This window comes from Nymphalis io, chromosome 27, assembly GCF_905147045.1.
Source record: "Nymphalis io chromosome 27, ilAglIoxx1.1, whole genome shotgun sequence".
NCBI classification, from domain to species: Eukaryota; Metazoa; Arthropoda; class Insecta; order Lepidoptera; family Nymphalidae; genus Nymphalis; species Nymphalis io.
Genome location: NC_065914.1, coordinates 5,705,324 through 5,727,326, shown reverse-complemented (window position 1 = coordinate 5,727,326; position 22,003 = coordinate 5,705,324). Strand labels below are relative to the sequence as shown.

General features: G+C 34.4%; 1 protein-coding gene across 2 annotated transcripts in view; it reads right to left on the bottom strand.

Annotated features, from left to right (window-relative positions):
• Positions 1 to 21,458, bottom strand: part of LOC126778849 (fatty acyl-CoA reductase wat-like) — a 50,633-nt gene extending 29,175 nt beyond the window's left edge. Inside the window, exons 1-2 of one of the 2 annotated variants that reach the window (XM_050502560.1) lie at positions 21,220 to 21,458; positions 4,973 to 5,141 (exon numbers count right to left, since the gene is read on the bottom strand). In XM_050502560.1, the coding sequence (XP_050358517.1) occupies positions 4,973 to 5,139 (167 nt within the window). In that variant the 5' untranslated portion in view covers positions 5,140 to 5,141; positions 21,220 to 21,458. Of the gene's footprint in view, positions 1 to 4,972; positions 5,142 to 19,837; positions 19,976 to 21,219 lie in introns of those variants that run through there. The other variant, XM_050502559.1, reaches the window with a different exon arrangement.
• Positions 21,459 to 22,003: the final 545 nt, after the last annotated feature.

Below are 22,003 nucleotides of genomic sequence, written 5' to 3'. Positions count from 1 at the left end.
AAGACGGCCCAGTGGTTAGAACGCGTGAAACCTGTGTTCGCGGGTTCAAACCTAGAAATGCAGCACTTAATTTGGGTTTCAAATTCATAAAGGAGTCTTGTGCTTATAATCGTGGGGAAAACCTGCACATGTGTCTTATTACCCGGAAAATCTGTTAATTGTCAATCAACCCGCTTAAATATCAAATATAAAATAAAGATCATAAATGAAAAAAAAACGATACCATTTAATTATCGAATATATAGCATAACACTCCGTTTCCTGATTACTTGAATTAATAATTACAATAAAATATTTTTATAAAACATTTTTGTATATCGATAACTAGAAGGTTGAACGAAATAGTTGTTGTGACTCGTAATCGTTTTTAATATTTAAAGAAAACAACTGATATACTGTTTTTTTTATTTAAATAATGATTTATGGAGGCGCCTCATATGTCCTCTATGATCCCGAAAGGTTTAATTACACAATTAAGTACATATATAAGTATATGACTAGTAGAAATGTTTATTATAATATAATTATATGTATTTAAATAAAAATAGGTTACCACCTATTTTTATTTAAATACATCTTCTTTCTTGAAGTCTCTCTGGGTAAGTGCCAACAACTTATCACATATTCGACCGCCAAACAACAATCCTTAATATTGTTGAGTTCCAATTGGAAGGAGCCAGTGTAACTACAGACACAAGTAACATACGAATATTTTCTTAGCTGCAAATGTTGGTGGATCATTGGTGATGTAAGAAGTGGTATTTATTTTCAACGGAGTCAATGTCTATGTGGGGTGGTGACCACTAGCCATCAGGTGGCCCATCCGCCTATCCATATTATAAAGAAATATAAATTATATTATATACATACGACGGTATCTAACTATTGTCGCGAATAGCTCTGTTGAATAAGACATATTTGATTATTTTTGGACAACCGTGTCCCGACGATAACCGCCCGCGGCTTCGTCCATGAGCTGAAGCCTTTTCTGAAAATTACTATTATAATCAGTACGTAATTACTTTTTACGATAATCAATTCAGTAGTTAAGACATGAAAGCGTTACAAGCAACTCACTGTCATTTATAACATTAGTAAGGATATTTTTAATAATAATAATAATAAAATCCTGGGACATTATTCACACACGGCCATCTGATCTCAAACTAAGCAGACTTTGTACTATGGAAACCAGACAACTGATAGACATATACTACTTTTCTTTTGTAAATACATATGTATATAGATAGTTACACCCAGACTCAGGACGAACAGACATGTTCATGCACAAAAATGTCTGTCCTGGGTGGCAATCGAACCCACAACCTTCGGCGTGAAACGCAAATACCTATCAACCACGCTAACCGGCCCGCTTTTTGTTTTGACATTTGCCAGAAAAGCGCCGAATCAACAATCTCTTTACTGACTGCTTTACATACGTACATATAAAGGTGTGACGAACAAAAAAACCTACGCCTTTAAAAGTTTTTCATTGAACAGAATTTGAAACCGTTTTTTTAAGTGAATACTTCTTCGCGTTGCGCTGGTTTATCGTAGAGGATAGACTCGTGGTTTCGCGTCACCGACATGCTAATGTTAATATAATGAAATCGTTGAAAATACAAATAATTTAATTAGTGTGGAAATTAATGATAATAATGATTGAAATTTATGTAAATACTAAAATTATATACAAATAATATAAATAAATTTTAACTATTACTTATTTAAATTGAGCTGTATTAATATTTTGTACGGAGTTTGTGACATACTGTGTATTTTGATGAATAAAAAGCAATATAATAAAAAGCAATACAATTATTACTTGGAGTGCCAATAGATGTGGAAATTGGACAAATATATTTAACAGTTACGAGTTTTCACTTATATCGGCAGTTCTTATGACTGCCTATTTTAGAAATATATATTTTATATAATTCTCTCCGTTTTTAATTTTATACAGACAAAGTAAAGGGATTCTGGAAGGTTCAACAACCTCTTCAAGGTAAAACGCGCAACGAAAGCGAAAAAATATTTTTACTGTCAATAAAGTGCAACATAAAGACAAATATACAGCTAAACGTAACATATTGTTAGGAAACAAATCTCCTACTATTGGGCGCATACATTTAAAAAAGATCGGCGGCAATTCTTTTTTTAAAGAGAATTACTTTTGCTTACACACTCGAAGAAGTAATGACTGCACTGGCAAATCGAAGAAACAAGGCAATTAGACCAGCTTAGAAAACTTGGAGAAACTTGTAAGCGCAACGAACAACCAATAAGCCAGAAATCGTGTGATGCGTTTGACATACACAGGACTTCCAGTTGTTGCCACATTGCTAGACATAATTGAATTATTTGACATAATACGAATAAAAAAATATTTTGAGTGCTGAGGTACTCACGAGAATTGATGTGTAAACATTTGAACTCAGTCTCAGTTAGCCCTTACCGTGGACCAACCTCACGCACACATTAAAGTGTAACAATAACGAATCTAACGCTGAATTCATCTGACGTTTGAAATCTTACTCTTACTTGTCTGAGGCTCGAAGTGTCAACAAACATACAAACAAAAAATAATAATAAATATTGGATTGGATTGAAACACAAAAGTTATTGGAGAATCTGTGCAATCAGGAAATCAACATTATCAGCCGAAATAAGGAATTAGGAAGTCAGCAACTTTTCAGTCTTACTACAATCTTTATTTTTTTTTATTAAACAAGGGCACAGGCAAAGCGTCTTACCTCTATTTCTAGACTTATTTATTATTATTTTTATAATATAAATCAATATATGTATATGTCGGCGCGTGATTATTAAATAATGAAAATCAGTTAATTTTGAGAGTTATAATTTATTTTGTTATTTTTTTTATCGTTGGTAAATTAGTCTGTTTAGTTTATTAGATCGGATAACACCGAATGGAGTTGCGTTTGTCACGACGGGCGAACGTTATGTCAATCATAGACTGATTGAAAGCGATGGTACGCGGTGATCATTCGCAAGCCCATTGGCTCTAAATCGCTAATTATAAATGTAATCTCTATTTGTATAAGAAATTGAAATGCTTGTAATTAAAATAGTAACAAAAGTCAACGTTATAGTCTACTTATTTTAACGTTAGCATAACGCCCACCATGGATTCCCGTGCTAGGTTCACGAATCAGTAAATAATGTGATAACCCGGCTTCCCGACGTCCCGTTGTATATATTTAAAACGGTTCTTATAAGCACTTTTGAATCTTCATATTACAGGATTAAATTATATTCAAATTTAAAGTAGATTGTACCCGAACCGACAATAAACTGTGTAGTTACTCTTTTTTTTTCAATAAACAAAGTATACAGCAAATCAATACATTTGGCACCGTTTGTTAATCCATAGTTACCCACCCCTTTCCACTAATTAAATTACAGATAAATGTTACTTTGCTCACGTCGAAAGAAATCGACCACCAAAACAGATGGTAAAACAACTGGAAGTGAGTGGTACTTATCCATGCGTACATAAATCCCTACCATGATAAACGGTATTGTTAACTCGACACAAACATAAAAATCACAGACATTATTATTTATAGTATATTTATAAAATTATAGTGAAATAAAAAAATATTTATATGTTATTAAAAATACACGAAGGTAAATAAACTCGTGCATTAAAATAACGTGTAATGTCACGCCATTTATATTCTTTACATGTTTATTGCATTTTTACATATAATTAACATATAGCTGGAATAATCTATTAAATAATATTGTTTATTTGTTAAACGCAACAAAAGATACATTTTAACTTAGAACACATTGTAAGTGACATCGAGTTAGAATGACTTATATTAAAAAAAAACATTTTAGCTGAAAATGGTTCGAGGACTTGGTTCTGAACGAGAATGAAACTAATAATAAACATAAATTAATTACACGAAAATTATTGTTGCTTGCTTGGGCTTGAACCCGAGATCATCGTTTAAGATTCAAGCGCTCTAACCAATAGACCATCTCGACTTTTTATTTGAATTTATCCTAACTAATAACTAAAAAAAACAAGAATATATTATGCCGGGGAATCGAAAAAAATGTTTAAAAAAGTCTAACAAAAGTTTTAAAACCTATCCTTCTAAATAATCAACAAATTTGTTGCATGTCTAATAGAGACATGCAACAAATTTGTTGTAAATATTTATTTATTTATCACCAACATGACATACAGTAATAATTACAAATTGAAAGTTTACAAATTAATAGGTTTAAGGGTAAAGATTGCCATACTTATAGGTACTACTCATTGATGGTAGGGCTTTGTGCAAGCTCGTCTGGGTAGGTACCACCCGATCATCATATATTTTACCGCAAAACAGCAATACTTGGTATTGTTGTGTTCCGTTTTGAAGGCTGAGTGAGCCAGTGTTATTACAGGCACAAGGGATATAACATCTAAGTTCCCAAGGTTGGTGGCGCATTGGCGATGGAAGCTATGATTAACATTTCATACAATGCCAATGTCTATGGGCGTTGACCACTTACCATCAGGTGGCCCATATGCTCGTCCGACAACCTATAATGACTGCCTCGTTGGTCTAGTGGCTAGATATAAGGCCGCTGACCCGGAGGTCTTGGGTTTAATTCCTAGGTTGGGCCAATAAAAAGTTATTGGATTTTTCCGTCAGAAAATTCTCAGTAGCAGCCCGGGGTCTGGAAGTTGGAAATGTGTACACTCCCGTGCCTCGGAAAGCACGTAAAGCCGTTGGTCCTGCGTCTGAATTCTTTCCGGTCGTGACGGATTGCCGTCCCATTGGATCATGAGAGTTAGGGAATAGAGAGTGTACCTGTGTTTGCGCACACACTTGTGCACTATAATATCTCCTGCGTAGTTGGTTAATCTATCTTGAGATTGGCCGCCGTGACCGAAATCGGTCTGGAGGACCTTATAATTTAATTTTGGATTAAATATATAATTTACCTTAAAAGTTTCTCGACCAGTAGTTTCCCGAGGAACCCAGTGCCTCCTGTCAAGAGCACCGTCGATCCAGAGAACAGCTTCTGGATCTTAGATTCAGCGTGTTTGTCCACATCGCTGTCTTCGTATATCTTTCCCATTTTCACGTCTGTGTGATCGACTAGCGCCATATCTGTAACAAGTGACATATATTGGAACTCGTTAGTTATCCTCGTATGCCGATCAACTCCCGTACATTGACAAAAACGAGCTCTTCAAGCTTACATATAAATTGTTATCAACTGTCTCACAAAAACTGTTGTTTAAATATAAATGGATTCCAATGGATGGATTAAGTTATGGAAGTTTCCGGAGACATAAACTGATCAAGTAATAAAGTCCCTAGCCTAAGTCACTGTATTTAACATTAATACATGGAGATAAAGAATCCCTTCGAGGCCAGGAGGACGGCAATCTAGAAGGATCCAACATCCTAAAATATTTCTGGAGGTAGGGCCCGTCTCGGTGGGTACCACCCACTCATCATATATTTTGCCGCTAAGCAGTAATACTTAATAATAATAATATCCTAATATAATATCCTGGGATATTCCTCACACACGGCCATCTGATCCCAAATTAAGCTTGTACAAAGCTTGTGCTATGGAAACCAGACAACTGATATACTACGTATACTACTTTTCTTTTGTAAATACATACTCATAAAGATAATTACACCCAGACTCAGGACAAACAGACATTTATTCATGCACACAAATGTCTGTCCTGGGTGGGAATCGAACCCACAACCTTCGGCGTGCAAGGCAAGTATCTACCAACCACGCCAACCGGCTCGTCAACCAACCGTTAATATTGTTGCGTTACGGTTTGAAGAGCCAGTGTAACTACAGGCACAAGGGACATAACATCTCAAGGTTGGTGGCGCTTTGGCGATGTAAGGAATGGTTATTATTTCTTACATCGCCAATGTCTTTGGGCAGTAATGACGACTTACCATCAGGTGTCTTATTTACTCGTCCGCCTGCCTATAACATAAAAAAACGAAGCACAAGAACTCAATTTCGTTACATTCTCAAGCTGCAATTGCACGACAGCGTATCCTTAGCAGCGGTTGCAATAACGGTCTAAATTGTGGGGTGGTTTTGCTTTATTAAATATAGTTGCTGGTAACTCTTTAAATTATTTATTAATGTTATATATACGAGTATTTGCGAAGCTCTATCACACAGTACATTAAGATGAAATATATTTTACAACAAGTACTTAGTTATCAGTTGATCTTAAATAAAAGTTTAATTATGTTATCGTAGCATGCCACTAGATGGCGCTGCAGCAAGTCAACTTTTAAAACGTTTTATAGATAGCTATATAAATGTGTACCTTTGATTTGAGCTTGAAGAATATTTAAGTGTAATTTATTTAGCATAATATTTATATAAACTAATTAAAAGAGCCTTTAGAACTACTATATATTACTAACAAGCAGACTCGACTCTGCCTGTACATAGATAAATTTTCATGGAGTTCGGTTGAAAGATCTGTTGATATCGATAATCTCTTTGATTAACTTTCAGTGATCAATCGATTGTCTATTGAATCTCAAAAAAAACATCTATTTATATATAAAAGAATATATTGACTGGCAAACAACGCACCAACTAGTGAGAGTAGCACCATGAAAATTTGCATATAGGTCCCATTTACATAGTAGGCTAGTACTAAGAAAGGATTTTGTACTATGTGGGTTACTAAGGTAAGTTAATAGGGGTAAAAGTTTGTATGAAAATCCTAATTTTTTAAAGAAAAAAGTTATTTAAATTAGTATATCGTGAGTTAAACGCTAGTATAATATATATAAGACTTATTTTTATCTTCTAATTTCAAAATATTTTAGTCTATATTAAATAAATTCTTTTTATTCCAAAATGGAACGATTTAAAATTCAAATCCGTGTCAATGTCATACCGTTGGAAAGTACTCATCAAACCTTCACAAGACCACCAAGCGATGACGTCACTTTATAATCAAGACCGTTACGATTGCTGAACCTAGTTCAAATTTATTAGTCTATATATTATGTATAATATTTTATTCAGTTTTTTATTTTCATATGCATAATACTAGCCGCCCGACCCATATTCGTAAGAAAGGTATAAGAATTTTATTTATTTTATATTTTTATTAATGTACTGTATCTAAACAGGTACTCAAATACAGACAACAAATTTCATCAAGGCCGAGTTCTGTGTGCCTGTCTGTTACGCTTTCACAGCTAAAACACTAAAGCGATTTTGATGATATTTGATATGAAGCAAGCTTGAACCCCTAGGAAGAACATAGGCTACTTTTATATGCACTTGCCCAATTAACTTGTAGTATATTTAAGGCTAATGTTATTTCTTTTATAACGTTCCAATATAACGTATCTTTGACGTATGACGTACTTCCTCTCTCCGTTTATATAATAACCTCCAAATATTTTCGTAAACATACATATGTTGTTGCTACTACTTTCCAAAACGACGTGTATCATCACTAACTACAGTAACACCCGTAATAGCGCACCAGAGTTCGATAAACTCCGGTCTGTGTGGACGCGCCATTATTCTACACGCAAATGCCCTTTGGTCTTTAATAGACCGATTTATAAACGACAGGCGACCGACCATCCGTTTTTCGTCATCTGAACACAGCCTTTAGCTTTGCCAACTGTTATAAGCAAAACAATTATATACAAATTGAAAACGATTGCGAAAGCATTGAGACAATGGATTTATGATATTACTTCATTTTGAAGACGATCAACTTCTGGCGTAATGGAACTGTCATTGCTTCAGTCCAAGTGTACTCAACCTGCGGCCTGCCGGGCTTTTGTGGTTGGCCCATTTGATGTTACTTTTTGAACGATTTTAAATACCAAAGGTTTTTATTAACACAAGTAACTGCTATTCATTTTGAGGGTATTGGATGCGATTAGCACAGGACCGGGAGAATTGGCGCGCATACCGAAGGTATATGTCCAGCAGTGAATTATTGTGGGCTGAATATGATGATGATGATGAAACAACTGCTTGTGGCGGACATTTCAAACGTTTGAAACATCATGAAATGATAAAAAAAAGTTAAATTATACGCGATAAATGTTTGCGTGACACCTTGAGTAACACGCGCCTGTGGCGCCTATAAAGAAAAGGTATGAGTATCGCTGGCTTAGTCTATTCCAATGGCGAGATAAGTATAATAATATAACAAAAAAAATATCTTTGAACTGACATGACACCATGATACCATTGGTTGGAATATCTTTTTTTTTTAAATAGGTGGACGAGCAGATTGGCCACCTGATGGTCAATGACATAGACATTCGCAAAGAACTATTATCCATTCCTTACATCACCATTGGGAACTATGATGACTCACCGTTCCAACCGGAACACAAAAATACTACGTATTGCTGTGTGACCCAGACGAGTTAGCGCAAAACCCTACCAAGTGATCTAGATAATCTGTAGCATTGATTATGGATTCGTGAGAAAAAATATCAGCGACGTTTATTCATTGAGTACATATTTATATAAAAAAAAATACATTTAAAAAAACATACAACGATGTTATATATAATATAGTTACATCGCTCATGCATGCTGGCCACGGTCGTGGTAGCCCGAGGCCAACTAGTTTAAGCATATTAGCGATGTAATGGTGCGTTTTATGACCAATATAATAATCTGTATATAACACTATACACACTAACTATGGGTCTACTAAAAATGGCTGGTCACAAACGCGACAGCACCGTCGCTGAGGCTGTGCTCTCACTGATCCAGCACGGTGCAGGGTCCGCAACCCAATAATAAATTTTTTTATATAAACTAATACTAAATAAACTAATGTTTAAGTGTATGTGTAAAAAACTAAAGATGTTAAACTAAGATAAGATATTATAAGCAATATGGGAAAAAAAAAATAATGGTCAGTACGGGTCACCCTCCAACAGAAGAGCTCCGGAGGCAAAGGCAAAAAAAAGCTATGGGCCTACTACAGATTATATACATGTCAAAATTAAAAATATAGACAAATAAATGTATTCTAAATATCACACAATACACGATATCCAGAAATATACAACCGCGCGATTTTTAAGGCATTTCCTTGCACAACCTCTCTGTAGGACCACTTTCGCCGTCGGTTATCCGAACCGACGTGACAGGAACCTTCAAAAAATGGGCCTAATATAGGTATCCATGATTGCTAGTAGTCCCTTTCAAAAGGTTTCTCTCTTACATAAAAAAGTAAATACAAAAACGAGAAAACGTTTTTGTAATGCCTAACTTAAAAAAAAATTCACCAATATACATAAAACTTCTATCAGAAGATACAGCGCATTTCGGAGAAGGCTTTAGTATATTATATTATGAGATGAACTCGCAGTTTCACCCTCTTTAACAATACTATTATAATATTGATTTGAAAGGCTGATATTCAGGTTCTTGGAATTAAAAATGTTGGGTCCTGGGTGGGCTTAACGAAAGTTATAATCATAAATAATAATAATAACTTTTTATTTCAGACCATTAGTCTATAAAAAAATAGTAATTGGTTATTAAGAGAAAGGTTTTTAATTGGGATGTATTTTCAAGAAAAACTTTGTCTCTCTGATAGCACACTACATGGTTAGTCTAGTCTAATATTTGATGCTTGATCAAATTTGATTACAACATTAACAAGACGGTCTCTATTATATATATATAACCTGATGATGATGATAATCTTATGACCTGGCAGTCTTTATCGTCGTCGGCGTTTAAGTTACAAACCGCAACTGGACTGTTATTAGGAGAAAAGAAAACGTTTAAACGGTAGCGATTAAATCTCAATACGATTGCGATAAAGTGACAAATTGTTAGTAGAACTGGCAAAGCGTGATTAATTTCCTTCGAACCTAGGTATTATCTAGCTGATCTAGTTAGACCTAGTTTATGTCGTAACATTCTAGTGTAATATTCAACCCCATAGTGTAATAAGTGGAGTAGTCATTACGCTGTCCGCCTTTCACTTTTGACGTTTACAAATTGTATTTATTTATATTCTATTACAAGATTAAACATTAACAAACTTAACACTATGGATATTACTGTCATTACACGCAAAAGTGCTCTTATGGAATCAGTGTTTTTTTTTATTGAAAATATGTAGGCAGACTGGGAAATGGGCTGGCAAATCTTAAGTGGTCACCAACGTTCATGGTTATTATCTCTGCAAGGAATATTAATCACCCCTTGCATCAACAATGCGCCACCAACCATGGGAAATAAGTTATGTCGATTGCGCCTTTAAATGCAATTTCCTTTGTCGAGATATTGCAACGACTAATATAAAAAAACAGGCTGTAAATATCCCACTGGTGTGAACAACCTCGAAAGGAGAGGAGTTTCTTGGATTATTTCCTCACATATATTCCACACACGTGGGATTCTTTCGCCGCCTTATTATTACATTCTGGTTTGAAGTATGAGTGAGCCAGTGTAACTACAGGCACAGGACATAACATTTACATTAACATTAGTACCCAAGGATGGTGACGTATTGATGAGGTAAGGAATGGTTAATATTTCTGACATCGTCAATGTATATGGGCGGTAGTGACCACTTAACACCAGGCAGCACATTTGCCTGACCTATAACATACAAAAAAAAAAAATTCAATGGTGCTCACCTGGGATTGAACCCGTAATCACCGTTTAATATTCTATATTCTAACCACTGAATATAAAATTTTAGAAAACACGCCATAGAGGGATCTGCAATATAATATTCTCGTTAAGCGAATGACTTCAACAATGACATTACCTTGCTTGAGGCCGACAACTTTGTTTGTGTTGTTAATTAAATATACTGAATAATACTTTAATATAAACTATATACTAATATAAAAAATGCGATGCTGTTTACGTCCGAACAGTAACAGCCTGTGAATATCCCACTGCTGGGCTAAGGCCTCCTCTCCCTTTTTGAGGAGAAGGTATTTCACCACGATGCTTCAATGCGGGTGGAATACACATGTCGCAGAATTTCACTGAAATTAGATACATGCAGGTTTCCTCACGATGTTTTCCTTCACCGTATAGCACGAGATGAATTATAATTACAAATTAAGGACATTAAAATTCAGTGGTGCTTGCCCGTGTTTGAACCCACAATCATCGGTTAAGATTCACGCGTTCTTCCCACTGGGCCATCTCATTAACAACGGCTATAGATATCGGCATTGTAAATGTTAACCATCACTTACATCACCAATGCGCCACCAACCTTGAGAACTAAGATGTTACGTCCGTTTTGCCTGTTATTACACTGGCTCACTCACCCTTTGAACCGGAACACAATATTAAGTACTGCCGTTTTGCGGTAGAATATCGGATGTGTGGGTGGTACCCAGACGTACCCAGACGAGCTTGCATAAAGCCCTACCAACAGTGAATTCAATGGTGACGTAAAATATCCCAAAGAAACTTGCATGTGGCGAAAAAAATCTGCCATTTGAGTAGCACGGGTTAATAATAAAACCTTATAAAGAATAGAGAAGGCTTTTGCCCAGCAATGGAACACTTACAGTTGCGTAGATACGCAAAAAAGGAAAACATACATATATTAAACGAACTCTTCTCTTTTTTTAGAAGCTTGTTCTTAACCTAGAAACCTATTTTTCAAGGCCAAGAAATGACCATGCGTACGGCATATCACATTAGTTTTCATGGCCAAAGGTGAGCAGGTCACGTTAACACCTTCATGGTATATCAATGGCATTGAAATGAATTGAACTAATCACAGTATAATTAATACAATGTTATGTAAATTCATGTATATAATAAAGAAACCGTGTGCCTGTAGATTGCATAAATTTATTAAGAAATTAGTGGGCGATAAAATAAAGTGTAACAGAATAAGAAAATGCATTTTTTGTCCATCTGTCTGTTTGTCTGTATGTACAGGCTAATCTCCGAAACTAATGAGAGGTCGTTTATTTTTCGCACAGAAAAATATTGCTAGCATTCTTGCCACGATTCCACTCAGTCATACTTCGTACATTAGCTATTTTAAAATCAATTTTTATTTCTTTCTAACACCAAATACATTTTAAACAAACGCAATTTACAATTTAGCAGCTTTATTGCTTAGTAGCGATTTCTTAAAAAAAAGAATCGGCTTTAAAAGGCAAGACACGAGCTTACTTTATATTTGGAGGCGAAATAAGGCAGTTAATGCAAAAGACTATGCAATAAATACTATAAAATAAATTAAGTCATATTATAACATACATTAATAATTGAAGTTATGAGTGGATAAACATGATATGTAACTTACTTTTTTTTTATTACTTGACTGTTTAGGAATATCATGAGTTCTTATTTTCCTAATACTTCCATTCAATTTTATTTGTGTATTTACTGATTAAATGAAGGCTTTATGTAGCTATTTTTTATTAATAAAACAAATGTTTATAAGATAGCCCAGTTGTAAGAACGGGTGAATCTTAACCGATGATCGTGGGTTCAAGCCCAGTCAAGCACCACTGAATTTTCAGGTGCTTAATTTGTGATTATAATTCATTTCGTGCTCGACGGTGAAGAAAAACATCGTGACGAAACTTGCATGTGTCTAATTTCGTTGAAATTAAAAAAAAATGTTTTTTAATGTTCAAAATTCAAAAAGTGAAATAAATAAGTGTAATAATAAAATATTGATAATAAATCAATAAAATGTATATGAAAAGCTTTATCGTCTAATTATATAATGTCCGCTCAATTAAATTTATGGTTTCATTTTATTTACTATAAAATATAAAAATAAACATTAAATTTATTTCATCATTATTGCAATTACCGATTTATTAATAGCCATAAAAAAATTAATCCTTATAGTGTGTTAATAATATACTTGTAAATATATGGTTATCTCGTTTATTCACATATGTAATGTATATAATAAACTAGCAACCCGTTCCGGTCCCGCGTGGGATGAATAATGGACTAAATAAAACGTTTATATCGGAATACATAATATAACTCTTTATAGATACCTAGAAAGTATAAATTTCCTGTCTACCAGAAAATTTGGTTTTCGTACCAAGAGCATCTTTGTCCATTTGGAAAAGGCATTCGACACTATAAGGCATACCTTCTTCTTCTTCTTTAGAAGTTATATGATATAGGAATTAGACAAACTGCTTAAAATATATTTCGTTCTCATCTTTCAAACAGAGGTCAAATAGTTGAAATTGGCGAAACTAAGAGTAACCATGAGACTTTAACATTTGGTGTTCCTCAAGGATCGATTATTGGCCCATTACTGTTACTTATTTACATAAATGATGTCGATAACGTAAATTTAAAGGGTAATATAACACTGTATGCTGATGACACCAGCTTGTTTTACTTCGGCACCAAAATTGATTCTATAATTAATCAAGCACAACGGTTTCAGAAAAATTTACTCACCATTAACATAACAAAAACAAATTATATAATATTTAGCTCCACAAATAAAAAAAAATAATAACCTCATCGATCGATCAATGGCCTTTATGCATCAATAATAAACCATTGACGTGAGTTCATTAGATTACATATAGATAACCTAAGTCTATCTACTATAATTTAATAAGACTTTCATGGGACATACATATAAATAAATAATGTTCAAAAATATCAAATTTAATAGCTAGACTTCGAGATACGGATGTTTTCCGAAATCTGTAAGATATCTTATATATAATTCAATGGTAAAACCTCACCTCGAATATTTGATTGAAATTTGGGGAACTTCTGCAAGTATTAACTTAAATAAAATTACAAATAAAACAAAACAAAATCATAAAACTATTTTTTCACTATAATTATCTATATCCTACTGAAAAAGTGTATACAGAAAGAGGGTTGATGACAGTGAAACAAATATATAAATATAGCACGTGTCTATTAGTGCAAAAGATTTTGAACAAAAACATAAACACAAAACTATCGTTAACCAAAATAGGAGAAACACGGAAACGGATAACTAAATTGATGAAAAATATATGTCTCATACGACCAGGAACCAACTACGGTAAAAAAAGTATATTGTATGAAGGAGCATGGTTATACAACTAACTACCTAATAACAGTAAGGATATTCAGTCTTCAACTTTATACAAAAAATCCCTTAACACCATATCTTAAAACAGTTCTCCAGACCCTAAAGTATTTGCATTCGTTATAAAATTGTTTTAAGTCTCATTTAATATTCTCAACGACTAATTTTCTACATTTTTATTTGATTACTGTATTTTTCTTACAAAATTTTAATGTTCAAATTAGCTAATGAAAATAATATCATATCATATATCAACAGCCAATCGTTGTCCACTGCTGAACATAGGCCTCTCCCAAGGTGCGCCAAAGCTCCCTGTCCTCCGCCTTCCGCATCCAGTTGGTGCCCGCCACCTTCTTAAGGTCGTCGGTCCACCTGGCTGGAGGGCGCCCTACGCTGCGCTTGCCGATTCGCGGTCTCCACTCTAGGACTCGTCTGCTCCAACGGCCATCGGTCCTACGACATACGTGACCAGCCCACTGCCACTTCAGCCTGCTAATTTTGCAAGCTATGTCGGTGACTCCGGTTCTTTTCCGGATAATCTCATTTCTGATCTTATCCTTTAAAGATACTCCGAGCATAGCTCGCTCCATAGCACGCTGAGCGACTTTGAATTTGTGGACTAGTCCCGCAGTTAGTGTCCACGTTTCGGCACCGTATGTCATGGCAGGTAAGACGCATTGGTTGAAGACTTTCGTCTTCAAACATTGCGGTATAGACGACTTGAGGACTTGACGAAGGTTGCCAAATGCTGCCCATCCCAAGCGAATTCTTCGATCGGCTTCCTTCTCGAAGTTGTTCCTACCGACTTGTATTATCTGTCCTAGGTAGGTATATTCACTAACAACTTCGAGAGGTTTCCCCTCGACGTATATCGGTCCCGGCACGACATGCCTATTGAACATGACCTTGGTCTTGTCCAAGTTCATACCGAGACCGACACACCGGGAAGACTCGCCTAGGCTACGCAGCATTTCGGTGAGTTGTTCCAGCGACTCTGCTATGATGACGAAAATATACGAAATAATATCAATTGCTATACAATTGTATAACACAAACGATACGTAATATTGCATCTTGTTTTTGTCATACCCACATTATTTTAAGTGAAGAGTCTAATTTGTTGTTCTTTATTTTTGTATACCGTCTTTATGTTGTATATATAATACTTAAGTATGTTAATTTTGTTTTCTCAAATATTTAAAGTGAATTGTATTCTTTTTTTTTTGAGTAATAAATTCTTAAACCATAACTCTATAGGCTTACAATGTGCGCGTCTGTAAGGAACCAGTCCGGATGTTTTTTTTCCAAAATCTTCAATAATCATCGTCATATTTTAACCAATTTACTCAATACCTTAATAAATTATACACTTAAATCTTTCTCATGAATTACTGCGTCCATTGGTAAAAATCGCTCTGTAATTTTTGGGTTTAACGAGTTCATACAGAGAGACAGACAGACGCGGGGTCGCCGGGACTAGGGGGGGTTCTCCGTACCCTGGTAATCCCCTTAGAGAATGGAGGCCTGCATAGGCAGGCCGCCCGTCAGAGCGTCGTGGTAGCATGCGCAAGCGATCCCGTGGCGTTCCTTGTTATGACGGAAAGGGTACCGCTGGTTTTTTAGTGGGTATTCCGTTGTTCGGGGCGCACTCGGCGCCTCGGACATCGGCGAGCCCCACATATCCCCCCACTGTTCCCGTGGGGGAAACGCGTAATGCGTTTTTCTAGCGACAAAAAAAAAGACAGACGCGGGGGACTTTGTTTTATAACATGTGATATTAGATACGCAGAATAACGTCTGTTTCTAGCTAATATAATTATAAATCAATTTAATACACAATTCCGTATATGAAACAATACCGTTTTTTATTGCTTATTTATTAACTGCCATTTAAATTACAAATATAAACATGATAAGGAAAAATCATTATAACGACTCATCAAGATGAAAGAATATATATATACTAATATTTTTAATGCGAGAGTCTGTTTGTTACGCTTTCACGGTTAATATGCTGAAACGATTTTTAATGAAATTTGAAAAGAAAGCTTGAACCCAAAGAAATAGGCTAATATTCTAATTTTATTTTATTGCAATTAATCAATAAAAATCATAGATGATTAAATTGAATGTAAATGTGTAATCTACTACCTACATCACCAATGCGCCACCGACCTTGGGAACTGAGATTTTATATCCCTTGTGCCTGTAGATACACTGGCTCACTCAACCCTTAAGCCGAAACGCAACAACACCAAGTACAATCCGGCACGAGTGAACTCAGGTATTTTAAAATGCGCCTAGACCGAAAATCAATTAAAGGACTGACAGAAACTTCTAGAAGATTTCACAATTATCAGTTCATTAATATAAATGAACCTATAATTATTGTTTCCTGTTGGCTTTTTATTGCATTAATTAAACAAAGGTTGTTTCTATGTAAAAAAACTTTAGTAAATAATGAATACTAATCGATAAGATTAACTGCTAATAGAAATGAAAAACTTGACACTGTTAAATATTTGTCCAATTTCCACATCTTAAATAGCTTTTTATTTATCAAAATACACAGCTTAATTTGAATAAATAATGGTTAAAATACACTTATATTATTTGTATATACTCTTGGTATTTACATATATTTCAATCATTATTATCCTCATTAATTTCCACACTAATTAAATTATTTGTACTTTCAACGATTCCATTATATTAACATTAGCATGTCGGTAACGGGAAGCCACGACTCTATCCCATACGATAAACCAGCGCAAGGCGCCTAAAGAAGTTTTCACTTCGAAATGTGAACGCAATATTCTTTGATTTTCATAGAAGATAAATAATAATTTAATTGTATTTATTTAATACATATTTTTGTTATTTAATTGGTGTAGAGTAACTGGCCTTTACTTAGTGATAGTGTTTTGTGCAATCTCTTCTAGGTAGGTACCATCCATTCAGCCAACGAGGCAGGCGGTAGAATATGGCATGCCATATACTTCAACTCCCAGGTCGGGCCAATAAAAAGTTATTGGCTTTTCTTGTCAGAAAATTCTCAGTAGACCAACGAAGCAGTCAATATAATATATAATATAAACATAATTGGACTGTAATATGCATGCGAGGGGCGGTCTTATCACTCAAGTAGTGATCTCTTCCAGACAACCCTGCATTAAGATACTTATATTGGTTTCCTTTATAAATATTATTAAATAGATGCATAATTCTTAAGTAAAATTGAGTCGTATTCATGTTTGTGTTTCGTAATCCTATTTAATCATTTGATCATTAATTGTATTGAAGTCGGTTCATTGTTTATAACACAGTTAAATGTTTCATCATTTATACATTACAATACAACTTCTAGAATAGCATCTCGTTAAAGTTACGAAAAGGTATGTTGTGGACTAGCCTTTATCTTCCTCGTTGGGATAGTGGCTAGTTTATACGAAAGTAAATCTTTAGGTAACGTGTTCTGGTGGTAAGGCTTTGCGCAAGCCCGTCTGGGTAGGTACCACCCACTCATCAAGTATTCAACCGCAAAGCTGCAATATTTGTTATTGTTGTGTTCCGGTTTGAAGGGTGAATCAGCTAGTGTAATTACAAGCACAAGAGGCAAACCATATTAGTTCCCAAGTTTAGTGGCGCATTGGCGATGTAATCGATGGTTAACATTTCTTACAATGCCAATGTCTATGGACGTTGGTGACCATTTACCATCAGGTGGCCCATATGCTCGTCCGCCAACCTATACTATATAAAAACGATCATATATCGAGTCGTTTCATTAAAAAGTTATCACGATTTATCAGTCGAAAAATCTTAGTAGCAGGTAGGTTTTAGTGTTAGTATTGTGTCCTAACTACCTTGCAGGTTGTTAGATATAAGGACGCAGAACCCGAGGTTCTTGTTTCAAATCCCAGGTCGGAGCAATAAAAAAAGGTATTGGGTTTTTGTCGAAAAATCTCACTAACAACTTGGAAGTTAGAAATACGTACTCTCGTGCCTCGGAAAGCACATTAAGCCGTTGGTCATGCGCTTGAATTCTTTCCAGTCGTGTCGGAGTCGTCCCATTGGATTATGGAAAGGGAATAGAGAGTGCAACTGTGTTGGCGCACACATTTGTGCACAATAATATGTCCTGCGCAGTTAGCTAATCTCCCTTGAGACTGAGCCCTGGCCAAAATCGGTCGGGATTATCATAATGTACACGTATGCACACACATTTTATCCATTCCCTCGCTCTCCTAATCCAATGAGACGCGATCAAATGTATCAGGCACAGGATTATTTCAGTAACAGCCTGTTAATGTCCCACTGCTGGGCTAAGGCCTCCTCTCCCTTTTTAGGAGAAGGTTTGGAGCTTATTCCACCGCGCTGCTCCAATGCGGGTTGGTAGAATACACATGTAGCGTAATTTCAATGAAATTAGACACATATAGGTTTCCTCACGATGTTTCCCTTCACCATTATGCACGAGATGAATTATAAACAGAAATTAAGCACATGAAAATTCAGTGGTGCTTGCCCGGGTTTGAACCCACGATCATCGATTAAGATGCATGCGTTCTAACCACTAGGCCATCTCGGCTCAGGATTATTTCAAGATTATTTCATTTCACTATAACAAATTGTTACCCGTAAGAAAATTATTAAAATCAGTACAGCCTTTCGTGCAACAGACATACAATTTACGATATTAGTAAGATTAGTGTTGTAACACCTTATCGATATATTTTAGTAACGTGATCCGGTGTCGATTTTATTATCTAATTAAGAAATACGACGTTACGTTGATTACTTTAATACGATAAGCAGTGGGGGGGCGCTGACAATGTTTTTTTTTAACATAGCTTTGGTTTTGATAGCAAGGTCAAACAAACATATATACAAGCTCACTTTTGCATTTATAATATTAGTTAGGATTAGTTGTCACAATTACAGTGTAATAATAAATTTGGATTTATTTCGATAAACATAAATATGACAAAAAATCGAAGTAAAAAAATACAATACAATTTTTTTTAATCATTAATTGAACATTTCACGGACATGATATAAAAGTGCATAGTGTTTTAAAATTTTGTTCTAAATTCAAATATTTGACAGAGGCTAGTTTAAAAAAAAACTTCTTTACTTCATTAGAACATTATTTTTTGGCGCGAATTAGTGCGAATATATGATAAAATATATACATATACATTTATATACATATATAATATATACTCATGCACCGGTTACGTGATAGCACACTATCGAATGAAATCATTCTAAGAAAAAATTACTTTTTTATTTTATTGTAACGCAAATTATCAATGAGAAAAATAAATCGTTCTAAGTTTCTTTCACCCGTTCTCCTCACTTTCAAAATACATATAAAATCATATTTAAAAAAAATCCAAGCAAACATATTAATATTTTATATACTTGTTTATACAATGTTTTATATAGAATTCGGATACATTTTTTATAATTATTGTTTGAAAAAATAATGAAAATATATCTTAACACTTAAAATATAGAAAAAAAAAACAAATCTGAAATATCACTTAAATTAGACTAAATCAATAATTTTGCTAATTTTTATTCAATCAAGTAAAAAAAAACACCAAAAGGATCATCTAATTAAATATCTATATTAAAACAAAAAAAAAACAATCAATCCAAATTTAAATTAATAAAACGATTTTTTAAAATAGGAATTAAAAAAAATATATAAAGATAACAAGAACTCACCGGCACGATTGTTCCAAATTAACAATTTGTTAAAAACACAACACGTCAACGCGTTTTATATATATACATATATATGTAAATTGATTATGTATTAACGGTCACGCGTCTATTTCCAACGGTTTACCGTCAACGACTGGACATAAGAGAACAAACGTTTTCACAGCGTGATATAATTATTTTTATCACCTTGTAAGTTCCGCCATTTACCAAAAAGTTTATAAACATAAGTTATGTTATGTATTTTATTTCAGCCTAAGCATTTTTTTTTAATTATATGCGATGGCTTATGTATAACAATAAGAAGAGATTCATGCTTGTCACGTTAATAATCTAAAACTCGCTGTTACTTTTATAATAATATTATATATTAAGACCTTCGAAACGCGCTACACCTTCTCTTGCTGGCATTTTATTAATTAATAGTTTGTTTCCGGTTTTAAATTACGAATAAAAAGTCTCTTCATTAAGTACAGACAGATATGCCGAATTAGGATTATGCTGAATACACTTTGATTATAGTCAACATGTAAAAAAAATTGACAAATTAATTCATAATTTTCTGTACTTACTCGCACTTCACTTTAAATAATAAAAAAAATATTGACGTAAATTTCCCACAGCTGAACAACGATCTCTGTTAAGGAAAGCGTTCGAAGTTTTTTCCACCACGGTACATCAGAGCGAGTTGGTGGATACTCACAGGCAGAATTAACCAAACAATGCAGATTTCATTACGATGTTATCCTTTCCACTGAACACGATATGAATAATAAAAAAAACCCTCGACCTTCGATATAAATCCACGCATTCTATCCACCGAGCTATCACAGCTCTTTGGAACAGCAAGAATAGATGTTTTATTTATATATTTTAATGACTATAATATGACTCATTGTAAAAACCGTATCAATTTTTTCGAACGTTTATAATAATCTGTGGAATATTTTATGAAATGACCGTCAAAATTATTTATGATGACGTAAACAAACAACAACAGGTAACGTAACGGTAATACGGAGAAATAAGGCGCAGGACCAACGGAATTGCGTGCATTCCGAGGCACGGGAGTGTAACTACCAACTTCCAAACTGTCTAAGTCTTTTATAAACTTTTTTATGGCCTATTATTGATTCTACAACCTCGATTTATATATCCTTATAAGCTATATAGAAGAGCGGTACTCAACCTGCGGCCCGCCGGACTTTTGCAATTGGCGCACCTACTGTTATTTTATTTTTAACGATTTTAAATTTCAAATATAAACATCTAACTGATTTAAATTAAGCGACTGCTTGAGACCACGAACACTGCAAAGTGCTTGAAACGTCAGGATATTATAAAATGTTACAATATACGCGATAAATCCGTTCATATTTGCTTACCATAACCATAACAGCCTGTGAATGTCCCACTGCTGGGTTAAAAGGCTTCCTCTCCCTTTTTGAGGAGAATGTTTGGAGCTTATTCCACGACGCTGCTTCAATGCGGGTTGGTGGAATACACATGTGGCAGAATTTCAGTGAAATTAGAAACATGCAGGTTTTCTCACGATGTTTTCCTCCACCGTAAAGCACGAGATGAATTATAATCACAAATTGAGCACGTGAAAATTCGGTGGTGCTTGCCACTGGGCCATCTCGGCTCTTAATTATTACCTAAATATTTTTTGTTTGCGGCCCGCGACACTTACGACGCGTTATAAAGAAAAGGTTAATTATCGCTGCACTAGAAGAACGTGACTGAAAAAATATACAATAGCTAGTTTTCAATAAGTATATATATATATATATATATATATATATATATATATATATATATATTATATACTTTAGCAAAAAATAATACCAATTCGCCATAACCATTTGAATCCCAAACTGACACATTCTAAACTTATGTCAAATATACTATTAATTATTACCTGCCAGTACCGGCAATATTAACATACATTACACCTCCCTTCTTAAATTACCATTACAATTAGGAATATATCAACTAAACTTACAACCAACTATATATATTAAGAAAATAACAACACATCACATGACTTCAAAAACATAACACAAAGAACAATCTTCTATAAAATCTTAAATAACTAATTTGGGTATCTTACAATTGGAACGCATTTCCGTTTTGGTCTACCTGTGGAGCTAGCTATATTTGGACATA